General features: G+C 55.7%; 1 protein-coding gene across 1 annotated transcript in view; it reads right to left on the bottom strand.

The window, feature by feature from the left end:
* Positions 1-315: 315 nt before the first annotated feature.
* Positions 316-19,165, bottom strand: part of QSOX1 (quiescin sulfhydryl oxidase 1) — a 37,793-nt gene continuing 18,943 nt past the window's right edge. The window contains exons 6-13 of the mRNA XM_054037494.1: positions 17,276-17,421; positions 14,313-14,447; positions 12,543-12,672; positions 7,764-7,886; positions 7,456-7,603; positions 6,168-6,344; positions 4,405-4,712; positions 316-4,311 (exon numbers count right to left, since the gene is read on the bottom strand). Coding sequence (XP_053893469.1) covers positions 3,775-4,311; positions 4,405-4,712; positions 6,168-6,344; positions 7,456-7,603; positions 7,764-7,886; positions 12,543-12,672; positions 14,313-14,447; positions 17,276-17,421 — 1,704 coding nt within the window. The 3' untranslated portion in view covers positions 316-3,774. The remainder of the gene's footprint in view (positions 4,312-4,404; positions 4,713-6,167; positions 6,345-7,455; positions 7,604-7,763; positions 7,887-12,542; positions 12,673-14,312; positions 14,448-17,275; positions 17,422-19,165) is intronic.

Below are 19,165 nucleotides of genomic sequence, written 5' to 3'. Positions count from 1 at the left end.
CTCCCCGCAAGCCAAGGTGGTGATCAGTAGCACACAATGCACCATCAGATTTGCACTGGGGATGCAAAAAGAGGTGGTCACAGGGCCAGGAGGGGGCTAGTGGAAGGAGGCCAGGAACAGGAGGCACAAGGAGAGTTGAGGTGGAGAAGAGAAGAGTAAACAGGGCATGAAGGAAAAGCAGGCTCGTCCCTACCCCACTGAGCTCCTTGGCTGGCCACACTGGAGTTCAGCAGATGAGAGTCAAGCCCTGTGTTGCACTGTTCTGCATCACAGCAATTCAGACCCACACACTCAGCACACTTTAGACACATGTGATCCAACACAGCAGAATGTTTATTAGCAAAAATAATTTATTCCACTAACACAAGCATAGACACCACGTGCAGAGACCCCGGCTCCTTCTGGCGCAGCAGCCTGGCACCGGGAACAGAGCACAAACCAACCACCACTTTTAAAGTGAAGAAAATGAAACCAACCCAACCCTTTCATGACAATTAAAGATAAATGTTTCTCCTCCACCCATCCCGGAGCAGAGCGTCCTGCAGACCTCAGCCTGGGGGCGACACACTGAGCTAAAGGTCTGGGTTGAGACCGGCCAAGTAGGGAAGCCGCTCTGCCCCTTACAGCAGACTGGCTGAGACAAATAACGGTGCAGCACCCCTCCCCCCTCCCAAAGGAATCTGTTCTCTCCAGCGACACACAAAGACCCATGACACCAGGCAACATGGAAGGGCACGTGTGACCCCATCATGTGATGTCAGAATCCCTTTGAGTGGCTATTTCCAACCCACAAACACCAGCTCATCAAGGACCAGGCATGCAGCAAGCTGCTCCAGATGCCAGGTCAGTTTAGATGATTGAGGGGTGCCCGTTAGTAGTTCTGAGTGGGCTAGCATAGCTTCTCACAGGCACAGCCCTGGGAGGCTCAGATACAGTCCAAACCCCCTCCAAAAACCAAAATCCAGCAGCCCAGCAAGTCAGTCCCTCAGCTCCAGCCTGTAGATGGCAAAAGGAAGTTAACTGAGTGAAAATCAGGGAGGAATCCACAGGTGATCTCAAAGCCAATGTTTTGTAGCTCAGGAGTCCAGATTTTTTTAAAAGGCACATTCAGAAAAGAGCAAAGAACTCAGCTATCTCAGCCTGGGCTTGAGAAACATCCCGGCAGTCTTAGGTCAGATCCATCAGGACAGCGCAAGCCCACGGAAGGGAGACACAGGAGCCTTCCCAGTCCCAAAAGCAGGCCCACGTTACGCTGGACAAGGCAGATGTTCTCAAGTACCAAGTGGGGGATGGGAAGAGTGATCATAGGTTGCTCCCTATCCCCAAATTCCAGAGCTGTCCCCGTTTCTAGGCACCGGTCCTGCCCATCCTCCTCCCCAGTTTTGGGATGCAAAAAGAAACAATAAAAAAAGGGGGAGATGATAAAAATCAGGTCAGGCTGGCTGTCACCCATCATTGCTGAAGGAGCCCCACCAGCGGCGGTGTGAGTACAGATCCACCACTAGTATTTTTACAGCTGTCTGACCAGGGTTAGACACCACAGTGGCAGAAGCACAAGCAGCCAATCTATATTAGCTCTCCGGCTGGCAATGGAGCACAAAACCGCATCACAGACAAGGCCTTAGAGCTAACCCAGCAGGTCCCCTAGGGTAAGATTTGCAAAGGTGACCAGTGATTTCAGATGCTGAACTTGACATGCCTTGAAAGGAGCTGGATTTTCAGCCTATGACAGTAAGGCCCTTTCAAGGCCTCTCAAGCAGGCTGAACAAAATTCCTGGTAACTTTTGAAAAGCTTGGTCCTAACTTGTAACTAGTTGCATGCACCCTTTGAAGAAAGCCTACGGGTACCAGGAGCTACATTCAGAACAATCAACAAGAAATGCTCCTTCACCCAGTGTGCAGCCAGCCTCTGGATCTCACCAGCCCAAAGGTCATTTGCACAGTGCTAGCAGACCTCACTCTAAACAATGCACAAACAAAAGGACAGGGGATGGGAGGCCACGAAGGATGGGGATAAGTTAAGCGACTCTTGCAATGCCATGATTTGCATTAGGATTCTCTTTCCTCAGCTCAACGGTGACTCCAGTACAATGGGTTTCATAGAAAGGTTGAACAAAGTGACAGCATCTGCAGGCCGGTGAGATGCACTAACGCTAGGGGTCAGAGATCGAATGCTCTGGGCTGACGGTGCTCACTATACGAGGACATGGGAGGGAATATTCCCAGTACTGAGCAAGCGCCCAGGTGCATCTGGGAAATTTGTGTCCAATTCTGGGTGCTCGGCTTGCAAGACTGAAACACAGCACCCGAATGCATGGCTGAGCACCCTAATGGAGGCACCCATGCTTGCATGCTGAAGCAGGTGGGAACAAAGTGGAGTAATGGATCAGCACAGGACTTCCTGGTAGGTTCTATGGCTTTTTATTGTACCAGGGGAATTTGGCTCTAAGGCTGGTCCCACTCACAGTGCCAAAAGGAAGAGTTCCAGTTTCTTCCCAGTTTCACAAATACTATAATATAAGGTGGGGGAACTGGCAAAGCCCCCCATCTCCTCCCACTTTTATTTTTAAAGCATGAGGGTAGCAGCAAATCTGCCTGCAAGACTTTCAGAGAGGTGGCCCATTGGCCCGAGCATGCCCCCAGCAGGTGAAACACAGCACAGGCTGACACAGAACCCTGCCAGCACTAATGTCTCTCCCCCCCCCCCGCATACACAGGAGAAGGCTGGGGACAGCTCAACATGACAGGTCAAGGTGGCACAGAATAAGATGCTCCAGCAGAATGATCTGTGGTCAGACCAAGGGTCCGTGTCCTTTCCCACCCACCTCTGTGCTCATGTGTGCTCTGTGCTGCAGGGAGGCTGGACGTAACAGCTGTTCTGGGTTAACGCAGCGACACCTCCCCTTGAGCCCTGAACTTCAGAAGCCAGATGCCGATTGGTGAGTCTGACCCCTGTGGCCATTTCTCTCACAAATGCAGAGCCAGCATAGAAAGAACCCAAGAGTGTGGAGCAGGTGGTATTTCAAGCCAGGATTGAGATGCATTAGGATAAGGAGCGCAGTGGCTCATGACACAAATAGTACATGGAGGTGGGGGGAGCGTTACAGGTCAGGATTACGGTGAACTGGCTTAGCTCTGGCTACACAGCTTCCTCAGCACCTGTCTTATGTGTATCTCCAGTCAGTGGCACCGCAGTCCCTTATTTGTGGGTGGTGTCACATACACCCTGAGCATAGTGCGAGAGCGCCTTGGGTTGAGTGGGTTAGTGATCCTGGCCTACAAGAGTGAAGGAATCATCTGGCAAAGAGGAAGTTCTGCACCCTCTGGGGCAGCCTGGGCGCTTTGGGCTGGATTCACCTTCACTGCGGTGCAGCAGGAAACAGACCAGGAAGGAGACCACCCAATCCTTACCAGTGGCTGAGCTACTGTAAACAGGGAGGCAGCTAGAACTCCCCACACCTCTCCCAGTTCACTCCGTTCTCCAGCCCCCCACCCTGACCCGACAGCAACTCCGCTAGAAGTCTCTGAGGAGCTCGGGTGGCTTGGTAAGGCTCTTGGATCCCTGAAGAACACCCTGTCATATCTGTCTGCTGGGCGGCCCCATGTCCATGTGGCCAGCGGTGGCAAGATCCAGAAGCCGTCCAGCTGCACCCACTGCCCTAGCAACCCTGACGGAGAAAGTCAGACGTTTCTCCGGCCACAGACCCCCAGAAGGAATCATTAGCACTTGACCTACACCATCATACACCCCCCCCACTGCTCCCCTTCCCCACCTCATGCCGTGGGGAAGCTGGGGCGGCCCTTGCGGTGCCTCGTGCGCATGCGGAAGAAGGTGTACATGCCCAACAGGCACATGGAGGAGAGGAAGTACAGGATGATGCACAGGCTGACGTCCAGACGGGAGAAGCCCACTCCCAGCATGCGGAACCAATGGCTCCTCCTCAGGGTGTCCCCTTCGTCCTCCTCCAGGGCCCCGATGAGCTGCTTGGAGCCCAGCCCCTGCCGCCTCAGGCGCTCCCAGACCGCAGCATAGTCAAAGGCCTGGTGGCTGTCGTCTGCCAGCAGCAGCGGGATGGTGTCCCTCTTGCTCAGCCGCCGCCCCTTGTTGGCCGCAGCCTTGAGGGCTTTGCTCTTGTAGTGCAGCTCACTGAAGGAGTCCAGGTCCACAATGTCCTCCTCCAGCTCCTGCATCTTGGGGTTCATCCGGATGATGCTTGGCTTCCGTGGCCCCGAAAAGCCTCGTCTCTCCGAGCCACCCACCTCCATTCCCAGCCCTGCACCCTCCAATTTCCCTGGTCTCCTTTCTTCCCCTTCCCCATTCCCTCCTTTCTCTTCCCCCTCCTCTTCCCCTTCCCCATTCCCTCCTTTCTCTTCCCCCTCCTCCCCTCTCCCATTCTCTCCCTCCTCCCCTCTCCCATTCTCTCCTCTCTCTTCCTCCTTGTCGTCGTCCTCCTCTCCTCTCTCTTCCCCCTCACCCATGGCCCACTCTCCAGCTCCCTCCTTTGCCTCCTGGCTGCGCCTGACCACCAGAGCCGTCTCGGGCTCTGTGTAATTTAAGAAGATGTTGATCGGGGAAAAGTAGGCCTTGAGGAACTGCAGCACGGCTGCCTCGTCCCACACTTGGCGCCTTTTGACCACACTGTGACACGGACGGCACAGTTCCGGGGGAGGCCACTGCAGCTTGGGGAATTGGGGGTCCTCTGTCTCGGTACCTGGATAAATCAGATGGAACAAAGGCCTCAGACACAGTCCCACCAGGGGCTCCAGCAGCAGGATGGTCCCAGTACAATAACCACAGCATTTAACATCCACCCCATAAGCCCTGAAGGAAAGGGAGTAGCCTCTGTGCCTTATGGATCTTACAGACACACCCCAAACCTGCCCAAAGCCCTCCAGCCTTAGCCGGCTCTCCCCTTGCTAGCGTGAGACTCCCAGCAGGGGAGCACAGTTCCAGTGGGATTCGCACATCGCCCTGACTGGGAGGTCACGCACAACTTGCCTGTAGGAGCAGCTCCACTTGCTCATGTGCCCTTCAGCCACCCTGAGGGGCAGGGAGCGGGCATGCAAGAACCCCCAGCCTACCCTAGTGCCAAGAACAGGCTCTTGTAGCCAAGAGCTGCAGCCCCTTGAGACTTGGGAGTCTCCTCCCTGCCTCCCAAATGACCGACCGGAGAAGGAACCGTCACCCCACAATTGGACGAACGCCGGTAGGTTCCCCCAGGCTTCAGTGGGCTCTGCCTTCTCTCTGCCAGAGTCCCTGGGTGTCAGCCTGGGCCACATCCTTGGGCCATGGGCGTTCCAGGGGAATGCTGTGAGCTGGGGTGGAGGGTGCTATGCCCCCCACCGGGGGAGGCTGCACTGACAAGCAGGAAGTCATTCCCCCCTTCCTTCCCCTGCCTGGCCACTCTTGCTCCCTCTTCCTTCTCAGCTGCCAGCTGCTTTTGTCCCAACTCCCCCTGAACTGGGCTCTAGAGGCTTGTGTGCAAAGGGGGAGGGGCAGCGTCTGCACACGAATGGAGCATTTGGAGAATCGTCTAGTCTCGGGAGGAGGGTCCTGCCAGGGCACGTGGCAGCTTTTAAAGCCCCCTGCGGGAAGCCGGATAAGATTTAACTGCCTCTCTGGGGCGGTCTCTGGCTCAGCACCACCAGCTGCCTGTTCCCTTCACCTCGGGGGTCTGCGATCCCTCCCCACGGCCTTCCGCCAGCCCCCTGCCAGGCTGCAGAGTTAACCTTTGTGGCTGCTTTCAAAGAAGAAATGACTGGACAAAGCCGGCCCACGGCATGCAGGCAGAGCGCTCTCGCAGCTCCCTGTGCCCCAGGCTTCCCCCTTCAGCCCGGCTCCCCCTGCAGTTATCAGTCTGCGAGGAGAGACGCCCCCTCACTGCGCAGCAGTGACAGGGCAGGCACAGCGTTATTGGGGAGCGTTATTACTGAGTCAGCCCAGCCTGTGCTTTACAAGCCAAGGCACCAGCTGGCCCACGAGGTTCATCACAAATTCCAACCCCCCTGCAGTCAGCTGTCCCCATGACCCTGTGCCCCATCCCTCCCCAGATACGGCCAGAGGGTCTGGACTCCCTGCACTGGGGGCTAACTTCTCCCTCAGGCGCCTCTCACCCCATCTTCCTCGACCAATGCTAGCCTCACCAGCAGGACACACCTCCCCTTACCTGCCAGCCGAGCATTGACCCGGTTGTGTCTTGACCAAAGCCAGAGGGCTGCCTCGTCCACACTTCTCACTTTGTCCATGGACTCCGCTGCCATGCCCTCAAAGTGCTGTGCGCACTCCCGGCAGCCAAAGAAGGACTGGACGTAGCCGCGCATAGCGCCAAGGACCTCAAGCGGGCCTGGAGGGGGAGGCAAGACAGCTCAGTCGGCGCAGCACGCTCGGCTGGGGAAACCCTGGCAACTCAGAGCAGCACTGGGCCTGGTGGCTTCCCTGCCATCCACGCTGCCCAGAGGAACCCAGGCTCTTTGCAGAGTGCTAGCAATTCGAGGCCAGGTGGGTCCACGGGACCAGGCAGCTCAGGATCACAGCGCCACGGAGCAGGTGGCTTCAGCTACACTGAGAGGGCTGTGTGGGGCCCAGCACGGGGCTTCCAGTGGCGTGTGAGACGCTTCGAGCATTCAGCCCCACCTGCACTGGGAGGCGCTGGCACGGCACCATGGGACACCACGGCACCATGAACCAGGCTGGGCCAGGGGATCCTGAGGGAAACCAGCAGAGACGCCAAAGGCTGGCTCTGCAGTCGGGCTTGTATGTCCTGTTTAAGACACATCCCCTATGACCCAGCAGGCCCTGGGGCTAGCGTTCAGCTGTCAGTAGAGAGCCACACTACAGAAGAGCTAGATACTATTATTGCTAGCTGTGATCTGTCCCTCCCTGAGCCAGAGGGGCTGGCTGAGCAGAGACAGCAGCACATTTGGCCTTGTGGCAGGAGAGAGCGCCGTGCACAGCTGACTGATGAGATGATGCTAAGATTCCACACGGGAGCGCAGCCCCCTTGGCGGGCTGGGAAGCTCAGCGCTCTGACCCAGACTTGGGAGAAGTGGCAGCCAACCACCTGACATGAGAGCTGCAGAACGCTCACACTGGGGGATCCAGCAAGCCATAAGATACAGGTGCTAGGCATGCAAGATGGGATGAGAGGAGATTGGGGCATTACAATGGGCTACCTAGTGTGGGGCCTACCGACTCCCTGGCTACGGGGATGGCTGGAAGGGCTTTCCAACCAGGGACTGCAACCCTTCTAAAACCCCAGGACTGCCTTCAGCTTTCTGGCTTGAGTCTACCTACCCCCTCCCCATCGCATTTCCCATGGAGCAGCAGCTCCCAGAAATTCCCGAGCTATGGCTAAAGGGAGCTATCACGGTGCTTCCCATGCCCCTCTCTCTATGGCCAAGAGCTAGATCATCCGGCACGTTCAGAGTGGGACGTGCACAGGGTCGCGTGTTTACCTGTGCCCAGCCTGGGGTGTCTAGTCGCCTGCACTGTCAGGAGGTGGAAGAGGATCCAGAGGGAGCAGGGGTAGCCTCGGAAATGAGGTTCGCTTCCTTGGCAACCCACCCACGTCACGTTGTTCGACAGCACTGCTGGGGCTTGACCCTGATGGGGAGAGAGACAGGCAGACAAAGAGTAACAACCTCAGGGCTAATGCGGTGGGCAGGGGAGGGAGAGCAGAGGAGGACTGAGAGAAAAGGACAGGGGAAGGCAGACGTGTGCACACACTGCAGGGCTAAAGGGAAATCATCTCTATGCGACCCACCTCTTTTCTGTTGGTCAAGACCAGCTCCAAGGCACTGTAGGGAATCCTTGATTCTCTCACGTTTCTCAGCCACCTGTCCACAGAGCGCAGGAAGTTCTGGACAAAGGGGCGGCCAGGAAAATACTACAGCAAGAACAGAGCGAGGAGGAAATACGTTTAACGACAAAAGCCTTGCTACCCATTATGGTCGACGTGAACCCAGGCACGGGAGAGATTCCTGCTTTGATTCCAGGGGACATTTTGAGACCTTTACTGAGCATGATGGCTAATAGGACACAAATCATCCTACAGTGATAAAGTCAGGATCTTAGCAATACTATCATGTCCCCATATGCCCTTTGCTAGCCTCTCTCAGGTGGGAAACAGGGTGAGACCCTGATTGTGAGAAACTCTCGGCGACTGCAATGCCAGCCCCTCCCAGCAGGAGTCGCTGCAGAGAATGGTGCAGGAGCACTGGCTGTGGGGAGCTCACAGCTACACATGTCTCAGGCTGTCCAGCTTGGTATGAAGCCTCCCCCCAGTGATCCAAGCAGCCAGCACTGGGAAGCCTTTTCATTTATATTCAAGCTGCCACTATTGTGAACAAGTCAGCCCTGTGGGCCAACAGCCAAGATCCAAATCTCAATCGTAACTCCAAATAGTCTCCGAGGAACACGAAAAGCTACTTTGACAATAAGTCAACACAAATCCGATTAGTATCAGCACTTTAAAACCGCAAGCGCTCCAGGGAGGGGAGGAGCGAGTGACTGGGGCGAGGGGGGGAGACCCACCTCAGGGACAAACACAAAGAGAGGAGACAGTGTAGGTGGTAAAACCAGGAGGCGGGGACCCAGGAAAGTGTGGGGGGAATGAAAGCAAAAGGGTCTAGCCTCCATGGATACCCTGTTATGCTAGACAATAAACACACACAGGGAACTGACATTTCTGCTGGGGATCCCTCCCTCACTCCTCCAAATCTCCTTTCAAAGGCTCCCGTGGGATACTGGAGATTTGGGGTGAGGTTTAGCAGGTGACCTGTTCTAAAATAAATGCTTCTCTCCCCGCAGGCCTACACGTCTCTGGGAAATGCGCTAGATTTAAGGATCAGAGTTTGGACATGCAGAGAAGGCAAATTCCCTGCAACTGTCAGGAATGTGGGAATCCTGGTGACATTGCTCCGTCTAGTGGCCTAAATCTGAAACATCTTGCACTGAGCACAAAACTGTTTCCTCTAGACTATGGTACACACCCAACCACCAGACTGAGGAGGCAGAAGCAGGAGATGTTGCAAGAGAATCATTCCCCTCCCCATCTATACCTCCACACACCCATTCCCCTTCCCCCCCACCCACCCCCCATTCCCCTCCACACCCACCCACCCCCCATTCCCCTTCCCATCCATCCACACTCCGTACCCCTCCCCATCCACACCCACATCCCATTCCATTCACACACACACCCATTCCCCTCCGCACCCCCCATGCCCCTCCCCATCTATACCCACACACTCACTCTCCTCTTCTGTTCCCCTCCCCACCCACACCCCATTCCCCTCCCCATCTATACCTCCCACACACACATCCCATTCCCCTCCCCATCTACACACACACCCCATTCCCCTCCCCATCTACATCCACCCTCCCCCCGCCCCAACATCTCTGAGCTTTGCAGGGAGGGAGGGAGCTTGGTTGGTGAACTGGGTTCCTTGTGCTATTTCGGTCTTGGGCTCTCTGTTCCCTGCATCTGAACAGCTTTGTCTCCTAATCTGGAGCTGCCATTACTACAGTTGTCTGACACCAAACACATTTCACAGTATAGACTGGTCCCCTGAAGGTTCCAGAGCCTGGGGGGCTGGTGTAGCAACCCCCCCCCCCACACACACACACAGCCGCCCTTCAGCTGTCTGAGGATCGAACACAGCCTGCACTCTCCTGGGGGATTGTATTTTGAAGGGGAAGGTGGCAGGGTGGGGTATTCATTTAATGAAATCTTCCATGCTCAAGAAAGTGAGAGAGATTGAGAGCATTAGCTAAAGCCAGGCCGCAAGCAAGCTAGGTGTTAAGCAGGCTTCAGCACAGCCATGCCAAAGCACCTCAGGCCTGACTCACACGGCCACTGGCTATTCTAGTCCTGCCCTCCTCACACACTCCTTCCAATGCACCTCAGTCCTACCCTGCACCATCCCTGCTAGTCTTAGTCCTGGTCCCTTCACAGGCACAGCCAGCCAGTTTTGTTAATCATGCAGCAGTTGGGCATTTAGGGAAAAAGTAATAAAGGTCTAAGCTGAGAACCCAAGACTCATTGCACTAGTGACCCACATTTAGATGAATAAGTTTTAAAGCAAGAAGGGACCATTACAACCATTTATCTGACCTCCTGCATAGTGCTGGCCACAGAACCACACCCAGTAACTAGAGCATCTTCTTTAGAAACACATCCAGTCTTGATTTAAAGGCTTCAAGTGATAGAGAATCTACCCTATTCCCAGATAAGCTGTTTCAATGGTGAATCATCTTAATTTTGTCTGAATGTGTCTAGTTTCTGACTACTGGATCTCGTCAGGCCTTTTTCTGCTCCATTAAAGAACCCTCTATGATCAGAAATGTCTTCCTCACATAGGCACTGACTCCGGGGCTGGAGCACCCATGGGAAAAAAATGGTGGGTGCTGAGCACTCAGCGGCAGCCCCACTACCAGAATCTCCCCCAGTGCCTCCTGCCCGCCAGGGGAGCCCCGCCAATCAATGCTTCCCCTTCCCTCCCAGTGCCTACCACGGATCAGCTGTTTCGTGGCATCAGGAAGCACTGTGGGGAGGAGCGAGGGCGCACCACGCTCGGGGGAGGAACTGGGCGGGGAAGGGGCGGGAAGAGGGGCCAGGGGTGGAAAGAAGCAGGACGGAGATGGGGCCTTGGGGGAAGGGGTGGAGTGGGGGCAGGGCATGGGCGGAGCCAGGGGGAAGCACCCCCCAGCAGATTAGAAACTCAGCACCTATGCTTTCTCATCTTTTAGACCAGGGGAAGGCAAACTATGGCCCGTGGGCCGTATCCGGTCCATCAGGGCTTTCAATCTGGCCCGCAGGATTGCCAGCCCCGTGGTGCAGCGGGGCTAAGGCAGGCTCCCTGCTTGCCCTGGAAGCAGCTGGCATCACATCCCTGTGGCCTCGGGGGGGGGGGGGGGGGGGGGCAGGGGGAGGGAAGGAGGAGGAAAGGAGAGGACGAGGACAGAGGGCTCCGTGTGCTGCCATCGCCTGCAGGCACCACCCCCCACAGCTCCTATTGGCTGGGAACAGGGAACTGCAGCCAATGGGATCTTTGGGGGTGGTACCCGCAGGCGAGGACAGCATGCAGCAGCACAGCCTGCCCTACCCCACCCCCAGGAGCCACTACCAGACATGCCTGCCACTTCCGGGAGCAGTGCGGGGCCAGGGCAGGCAGGGAGCCTGCCTTAGCAACGCTGCGTGCCACTGCCACCCTGGAGCCTCTTGAGGTAAGCGACGCCAGGCCGGAGCCTGCACCCCAAGCCCCTCCTGCACCCCACACCTGCTTCTGCACCCCAACCCCCTTGCTGCACCCCTCTGCTCCTCAACCCTCTACCCTGAGCCCCCTCCTGCACTCAACCACCTGCCCCAGCCCTACATTCATGGCCCTTCCTTCAGTTTCCCCCCCAGATGTGGCCCTCGGGCCAAAAATTTGCCCACCCCTGTTTTAGAACATGATCAAGTCACCTCTCATGGAGAAACTAAACAGACTGAGCTTCTTACATCTCTCACTATAAGGCACGTCTTCTAGACCCTGAATTATTCTGGCAACTATTTTCAGAACCCTTTCCAGTTTTTTAAATCAAACCCAAGTTTCCAAAGGAAACAGGCTCGTGTGCAAGAGGTCCTTAAAGGTCCCTTGCTATCACAATCGCATTGCATCCTGCGTGAGGAGAGTTCTTTCATCCTGTGAAAGAGGATTTCCAAAGGTAAGTTCTGGAGGGTCATATAGGAGACAATATATGGCCGCCAAGCCACATATCTGCCATAGCAAAGCAGAGGTGCCCATGACATTTCAAAGCTGCTCACTGCAGAGGGCATTGCTGTGAGTGTACTTACCGGTGTAGCCAATGCAGATGCTTAAGGTAGGGGTGGGAGCAAGAGGAAAGAAGTTGCATCAAGGGGAGGTGGGGGAGGGGGGGAAGAGAACCAGCCACGGTGGTGCCATCTTGCAGGAGGTTCAGGGGGAAGTGGCTATGGTGAATGGCTGAGCACGGGTGGGTGGGGTTTCAAAAGGCATGGCTCATGTCCAGGCTCGAGGCGATTGGTCACGTCACCAGTGAAGGTTTGGGAAGGGCACATATAATTTTCATGCCCAGCCCAGGGGACGATGCAATTCCAATTTCCCGTTTATCTAAACAAAGGCTCTATATTCACAATCCGAGCTCGAGCGGAGTTAGGGACTAGGGCCAAGCAGCCAGAACCGAGGGGGTTAGAGGCCGGCTGAGGCAGAGCAGCGCTCGAGCCATCCAGGGTGTCGTCACAAGGGCTGCTATGCAGGCCGGAATGTGGGGTGTGCAAACGGTGTGGAGACGGGTTTCTCTGGAGACCTGTTCAAGCAGAGCGCATGAGGAGATATGCCCAGCTTCGTTCGCTACAGGATTCAATTACCAGCCTGCCCCTCCTCTAATCCAACTGAAGGGGAGGCCCAGTGACTGCCATGGTGTCAAGTGAGGCCCCAGCAAAGGCCCTGCGTCCGCTCTTAGCATGAGGGGGCTACAGACGGGACAGGCCTTGTCTGGCTGATGACTCCTTAGCGCTCACCTTTGCCAGCACTGCCACAAAGTCCTTCAGGGCCCTCACCCGCTCTCCCGTTAGGACAGAGAACCGGGCCACCTCTACCCGCAGGGCATAGTGCAGCGCGGACTCCAGGTCAGCCATGTACACCTTTGAGCTGGAGAGCGGAGGAGAAAAACAGGGCGTTAACAACCGGCTGAGCCTGCCTGCAGAAAGGGGGTCCTTGGCCCCTGCTCCAGTGAGGGACCTCAACTGTATCCCCCCAGGATCCGCCTGGGAGGAGGAGACCCCTCATTACAGCTGCGAGTCCTGGCCCCTTCTCCCGCGAGAGGATGTCAGAATTCAGTCACGACCCACCGTCTGGCTTCACCCTGAGAGGGGCCAAGGTTAGCTCAGCCTCCAGCTTCATTCAGCCCCCGCAGTGCCCTCACTAGCAGCATGGCACTCACCCCCATGGGGCTAGGGTCAAAGGGGCCTGCTCTCTTTATTTTGCAGCAGCAAGAGGAATAACAATGGTTGTGTTTTACAGCCGCTCCTCACCCCCACCATAATCACAGCAAAACCAACAGCCAAGGGCCTGCCAATCCACAGCTAAAGCAAAGGAGGGACAGTGGGCAGATAGGAACTGGGTGGGTGGAAGGGAATATACCCAGGACCCCAACACGGTACAGATGCCAGCAGAATGTGCCCCACCACAGAGCTTGCAGGCCTCCTCTGGGGGGAGAAAGGCAATGAGCTCTCCCTTCCTGCTGCAGAGCAGGGGAACATCTCCAGCATCCCTAGTCAGCGAGATGGGCTGGGGGAAGGGATGGGGCAAGGAGCAAGCAGCATGACCGGGGCCAGCTCCGGCTTTCTGGCCACCCCAAGCAAAAAAACGCAGCGGCCAGAACAGCCTGCGGTGCGGCCGGAGCCAGGGTGCAGGGGGACTCCCTGCCCTGCAGATATGCCCCGGCTAGCGGGGGAAGGGGGTGGGGGTAGAAGGAGAGAGAGAAGGGGGGCGGCCAGGGCTTCAGCGGAGCACTGCCACACGGCTCCACACCACTCTGGTCGGCTGGGAGGGAAGGATGTGGGCTGCCCTGCCAGGCTTGCTGCAGGGCGCTCCCGTCCTCCACGCCACTGCCCCCTACAGGGCAGCCGGAGCGGAACAAAAAAAAAAAAAGGGAGGCCGTCAGCTCCACTGATCACCCCTGTAACGTAGGGGAAGGTGAGTGTAACACTCTAGGGTTTCATAGGCCAATGCCTGAAGGTCCATTCATAAAAGCATGGCTGCTTCACACGCCCTTGGGACCCAGCATTGATAAGCAGCAGGCCCATCCCATTCTAACTTCAGTGTCCGAATGGTGCCACCCCACGCAGAGCCCAGTGTGCGGATCTCACCGCCAAGGGACAACGGCACAGAAAAGGGCAGGAAAGGCCCAGCCCCTCTCATCAGGTCCAGATGGCAAGAAGCTGTTGCTCTCTGAGCATCCAAGAGCAGTGACAGCAATGAATGATGCCCTTGCCCCAAACTGCAATACAGTACCCACGCTCCTCCAGCTCTGCCACTTTGGCCAATTGCTTGCCCCGGCCTTGGCATCGTATCCATCATTTCATGCCTGTCAAGCCACCCTCCACCGACTGACCATCCCTCTGCTCCCCTTGTCTGCAAGCGCTCCTGCTGGCCAGGCCTTCTGGAGCCCCCCACAGGAAGCATCAAGTTCCTGAAGCCGGTCATAATGCTGGAGGCCCAGTGCTTACCCAGCCAAGGGAGGGCTCTGCGGCGGGGGTGTGTGCGTGGACAGACAGGGGGGTGCTCACCTGTCTGCAGGCCTCCGCGGGGTGGGGGTCGTCTTGATCGGTGTGTCTGGTGCCCTGGTCGGCGTGTAGGGGCCTCGTGTGACCCCAGGCAGCCTCCGCAGGAAGTGGGTGTAGAAGGATCGCGCCTCCACTTGCCTGTTGGGAAGGAAATGGGAACACGTGAGAGGAGCCTCTTTCACTTGCACAGGGGGTCACCTCTTCACCCCCATTAACCCTTCCATCACCACAAACATAGCTGCCTGCGACCCTGAGGTATGTCACTCAGGCAGGAGGCCAGATGTGTCTTTGGGGATGGGGGTGGGATTCCTGGCATAACAATGTGCGCTGTTCCCATCTGCTTCCACCCTCCCACATGCACCAGCAGGCCCCACACACCCAGGGGGCCTCCACAGGTCTCCTCGGATGGGAGAGTAGCTGCACTGTTAGCCATGTGGCCCCAGAGTGGCCCCAGCTGGTAATGGCCACGCTTGAATCACTAGCTGCCCACTCCAGCTGCCTAGAAAGGGGACGAGGCTCTGTCCCTGACAGGGGCGGAGAGACATGCACATAAGCCAGGCCTGGAAGGGGATGGGTTTGCCTCCTTGGTCCACCTGGTCTGGAACTGCTGCTTCTGGCACTTCCCACATCGCTTCCTACTCCCTGTGCTCAGCCCACGCGCCCCTCCCTACAGCTTCCTTTGCCTCTCTCATCCATTCCCAGCTATGCCCCTCCGCTCGGCCCAGCCAAGCGCCCTGCCTGGCCTCCTTCCGAATGTACCGCCAGAGCGGTCCTGCTGCCATCAGCCTGAGCCTGCTTTGCATGGCCCCACTCCTGCCTTTGGACTGCCCTCTCTGCAGGGCAGGGTCTCTGCTCTCCACTCCTCCCACCACCACCACACACATTCTCAGCAGCCATGGCATGTGCCCTGAAGAGTCTGACAAGGCAGAGCCAGCACCTCTTCTGACTGCCAAGACTGGGGTCCCACTGGCTGCGCTGCAGAGAGTGTCCCTAATGGGGCTTTAGGGCGAGCACTAGAAACCAAACTATCTATATAAAGAGAACTCAGGTTCTGACTGGGCATCGCATGCGTTCCAGGTCAGCTGGCACGAGGAAGGGCACGGCTCTCATGGGGATAGGCAGCCCCAGTTCCCCCAGCCACTCTCCCAGCTTTGCTCTATCCCTTGCAGTCTCCTTTCACCCTAGGTTCTGGATGGGGTTTGCCTCCTCTGGCAGCTCAGGGAATATGTCAAGGCAGAGCCGGGAGAGCTGGTTAGGAAGCACTTTAAGGTGGGAGAAGAACATTTGGGGTTACTCTGGGCCATCGGTGCTGCCTCCCTCATCCAACGGTGCTGCAGGGAGGAAGGCTAGGGCTGAGGTGACAAGAGGAGAGAGGTACAGAAGCACAAGATATGCCATCACCTTGATCCAGCCACCCTTGCTGTCTCAAGGACCTGCCTCTTCCTCCCCCTTCTGTGGGGCAATTCCCAGTTCTGTCCGTGTGGATTTTACCCTCTTGGAATCAGTAATGCCCACTAACTCAAGAGCTGGGGGTACGGATGCACTGGGATCTGTGCAGGATAAACCCAGCCCTGGCACCCAGGGCGCTGCCGGAGGTTTTGCTGTCTCTCAGGACAGCTTGGCAAGACGGAGGGAGCAGAGGGTGGAATACAGGACTCCCTACTTAACCCACACAGAATGAGCAAAGCTGTCAGGCTCTGTGAGAGGCAGCGGCTGGAAAGCCCAGGAGAGCCAGCAGCGAGGAGCCATCGCTTTCCGCTCTGCTTTTACAACCCGATGTTTGCCTGCAAGCAGATGGTGGAGAGACAGCGTCGTCACAAGCAATTTTCCCCTCCACCAGCTCCACGGCAAGGAAACAATGACTCTGCTCTTGGGTGAAGCTGGCATCATCAGAGAGCACCCCCCTCCCCTCAACCTGGCTCACCCTGTCCCCTGCACGCCAAGCAGCACAGACAAGATTTGCAAATGTCACGATTCCCACTAGGAAAAACTCCCTGCTCGGCTATTACCCAGGCAAGCAACCCCTCCCCACGACCCTTCCTAGGGAAGCCACAAGTGTCTGTTTACCCCCTTGCCACTGCCACACTCTTCCCTGCACTGCCAGCCTGACATCAATCATCCGCCGAGGGTGCAAAGGCACCATCTGGCTGCTATTTCATGTGCCATTCAGCAGCAGGAACCCACGAGAGGGGCTGAGTCCCGGTGCCATTGTTCTCTGCCAGTGTTTCAGAACCAGCCATTGTCTGGTTCCTAATGAACTTTTCCGCAATTAGAAAACCAAGGGGGAGAAGTGGGGAGGCTGGCCGAGTCAGGGAGGTGGTCAGGGACAACTTAACTCCCTGCCAGCTTTGCAAAGTCCACTGATGTATTCCCCAGCCAGCGAAACACCTGCAAGCTGAGCTGAGTTTAGAGGGGCTTTCAGCAGTTTGTAGCTGTAGCTGGTGGGGGAGTCTGGGGAGGAAAGCCACACCCAGTGTCTCAACACAGGGCAGCCCAGAACAGGCAGGGAAGGTTGGAGCCGGGCAGCTCCATGGGCGACAGGAGCTGGCTGTATCTCTGTGGGATCTGCCCACCAGCACCAGGATTCACACCTCATCCCTTAGGGAAGGGTCCCATGGTGTTTAACAGAGAACAATATTCTCTCTATAGACCATTTCGAGCCAGAGCTCTCCAGCTGGGATAGGAGAGGAGCTGCCATAAAACCCTATGGGTTTTATTCCTATCCAATGCCACAGGATCTCTCTCTAAGGGCCATGGGCAGGGAGATCTGTGCACAAGCACCGAGGTTCACACTCCCCGTTTCAGTGCAGCGAGTTCCCTCCATCATCAGCCCCACAGTGCCAAGATTCATCCTCCCACCCCTTAGGTACAATGGGATCCACCTGCCAGCGTCACACCCAGCTGCCACGCGAAGGCCTGGCACGTCACAGACCACCTCGTCTGGGTCCCGGCAGGGAAGGACTCACACAGGGATGCGGCTGAAGGTCCCATTGTTGATGAGCAGGAAGCTGGAAGGGAAGGCAGTCACACCATACTTCTTCACTAGCTCCTCCTCACTGCTCAGCACTCTCCGGACAGCAATGTTCTCGTACTGCAGCATGTCCAGCGTCACCTGCAAGGCAGCACGGTCCATGGGTTAGACTAGCTATGGAACAGAACGTCCCAGGGCCAAGCCCGCTTACAGCGGCTATCTCCTCTGGGGGGTGGCGTGGGATGCTCATGGCTGCTCCAGCCCACGCTTCTCCCAGCAGGAGTCAGGACTCAGCAATATCTAGCACTGAGGGAACACTTTATGCCTCCAAAGCATTGTACAAACACGGCCTGACCCTCACGACAGCCCCGAGAGGTGGAGAAGTAGGATCTCCATTTTACAGACAGGGAAGATGAGACGCAGGGAGACTCAGTGACTGGCCCAGGTCAGTGGCAGAGCCAGGGCTAAGTTAAAAAAGGTGAACTTTCCCTGAATGAACGATGCCAGGAATTCCTGGCTCCCAGCCCTATGCTCAATCCACCAGACAATGCTGTGCTGGCTACAGGAAAGCTCACCACTACTTGAGCCTTAGCCTCACCTAACTGCAGCGCGTGTCACTTGATGGCTATGGAAACTGGAAGGGATATAAAGAGTCAAGGAACAGTTGACATTTTTGTATATTAACTCCTGAGGGGCCCAGGGGAAGAATCAGAACTCGTCTCTTCACTCATCTACTCAGACCGTAAGCTCTTTGGGGAAAGGGCCATCTTTTCACTACATGTACATGAAGCACATAATGGGGCCTGGTGACATTATGTGATTAAAATAGATCATTGTTGATACCACTGTTATACAATTGGAACAAATCTTGTACAAAATGTGTCATGTGAGGTGTCAACGGAAAAGGAATATGATTATCCTGTTTGTATGCGTGTATCATTTTGGTGTCTGAAGTTACGAATATTGACTATGTACCAGCATTTCAAACTTGTTTGCTCCTGCTAATGCCCACAAGGTTGTTAGTTTGCATCCAGTCTGGTCAGCACACTGTTAATGGACCAATGGGCCATCACCTTGAATAAAGGACACTTAGCTCACACAAGAGGCCATAGAAGAAGCTGAGGACGCATCAGCCAGAATATGGGTAAGGGCTGCTCTGACTCATTGAAGCATGCAAGGACGTGACATGCTCCTTTGACCCTGAACTCCATCTTGTGCCTGGACTTTTCCACAAACTAAGACTCCCTCCACATGGGAGAAAGTATAAATAACCCTGGTAGCATCTCCATTTTGCTTCTTTCCTGCTCTGAACTATGGACTTACACTAACAGGAGAATTCCAACCAATGGACTGAGGACCTTCCAAACTTTTGGATGTTACCAGAGACATTGTAAGCCAGCAAGTTTATTCCATCACTGCTACAAACCTGATCCAAGAACTTTCCAATGAGTGTATGTATTTGATTCCTTTGACCATTTTAACTCTCACCCCTTTCTTTTCTCTTATAAACTATTAGATATTAGATACTAAAGGTTTGGCTACAGCATGATTATTGGGTAAGATCTGAGTTATATGTTGACCTGGGTATGAGACTGGTCCTTTGGGATCAGAAGAACCCTTTAGTTGATTAAATTGGTTTTAAATAACCACTCATCATAAAGTCTAGTGTCTGGGTGGTGAAACAAGGGTTGGGATACCTAAGGAGGCTGCATTTCTGACTTCTGGTTAATCAGTGTGGTGAGACAGAAGTTTACTTTTAATACTGGTTTGGTATATCTTATGGAAGAATAACCACCAGTTTAGGGGTGAGTCTGCCCCATTTCTCAGCAGTTTGTCCTGAATCTGGCATCCTCAGCTGTGACCCAGTGAGGCCTGGTGACAGGCC

This window comes from Malaclemys terrapin, chromosome 8 (genome assembly GCF_027887155.1).
Source record: "Malaclemys terrapin pileata isolate rMalTer1 chromosome 8, rMalTer1.hap1, whole genome shotgun sequence".
Taxonomy (NCBI): Eukaryota; Metazoa; Chordata; order Testudines; family Emydidae; genus Malaclemys; species Malaclemys terrapin.
Note: the sequence above shows the minus strand (reverse complement) of the source record. Positions and strands in the feature narration are given on the sequence as shown.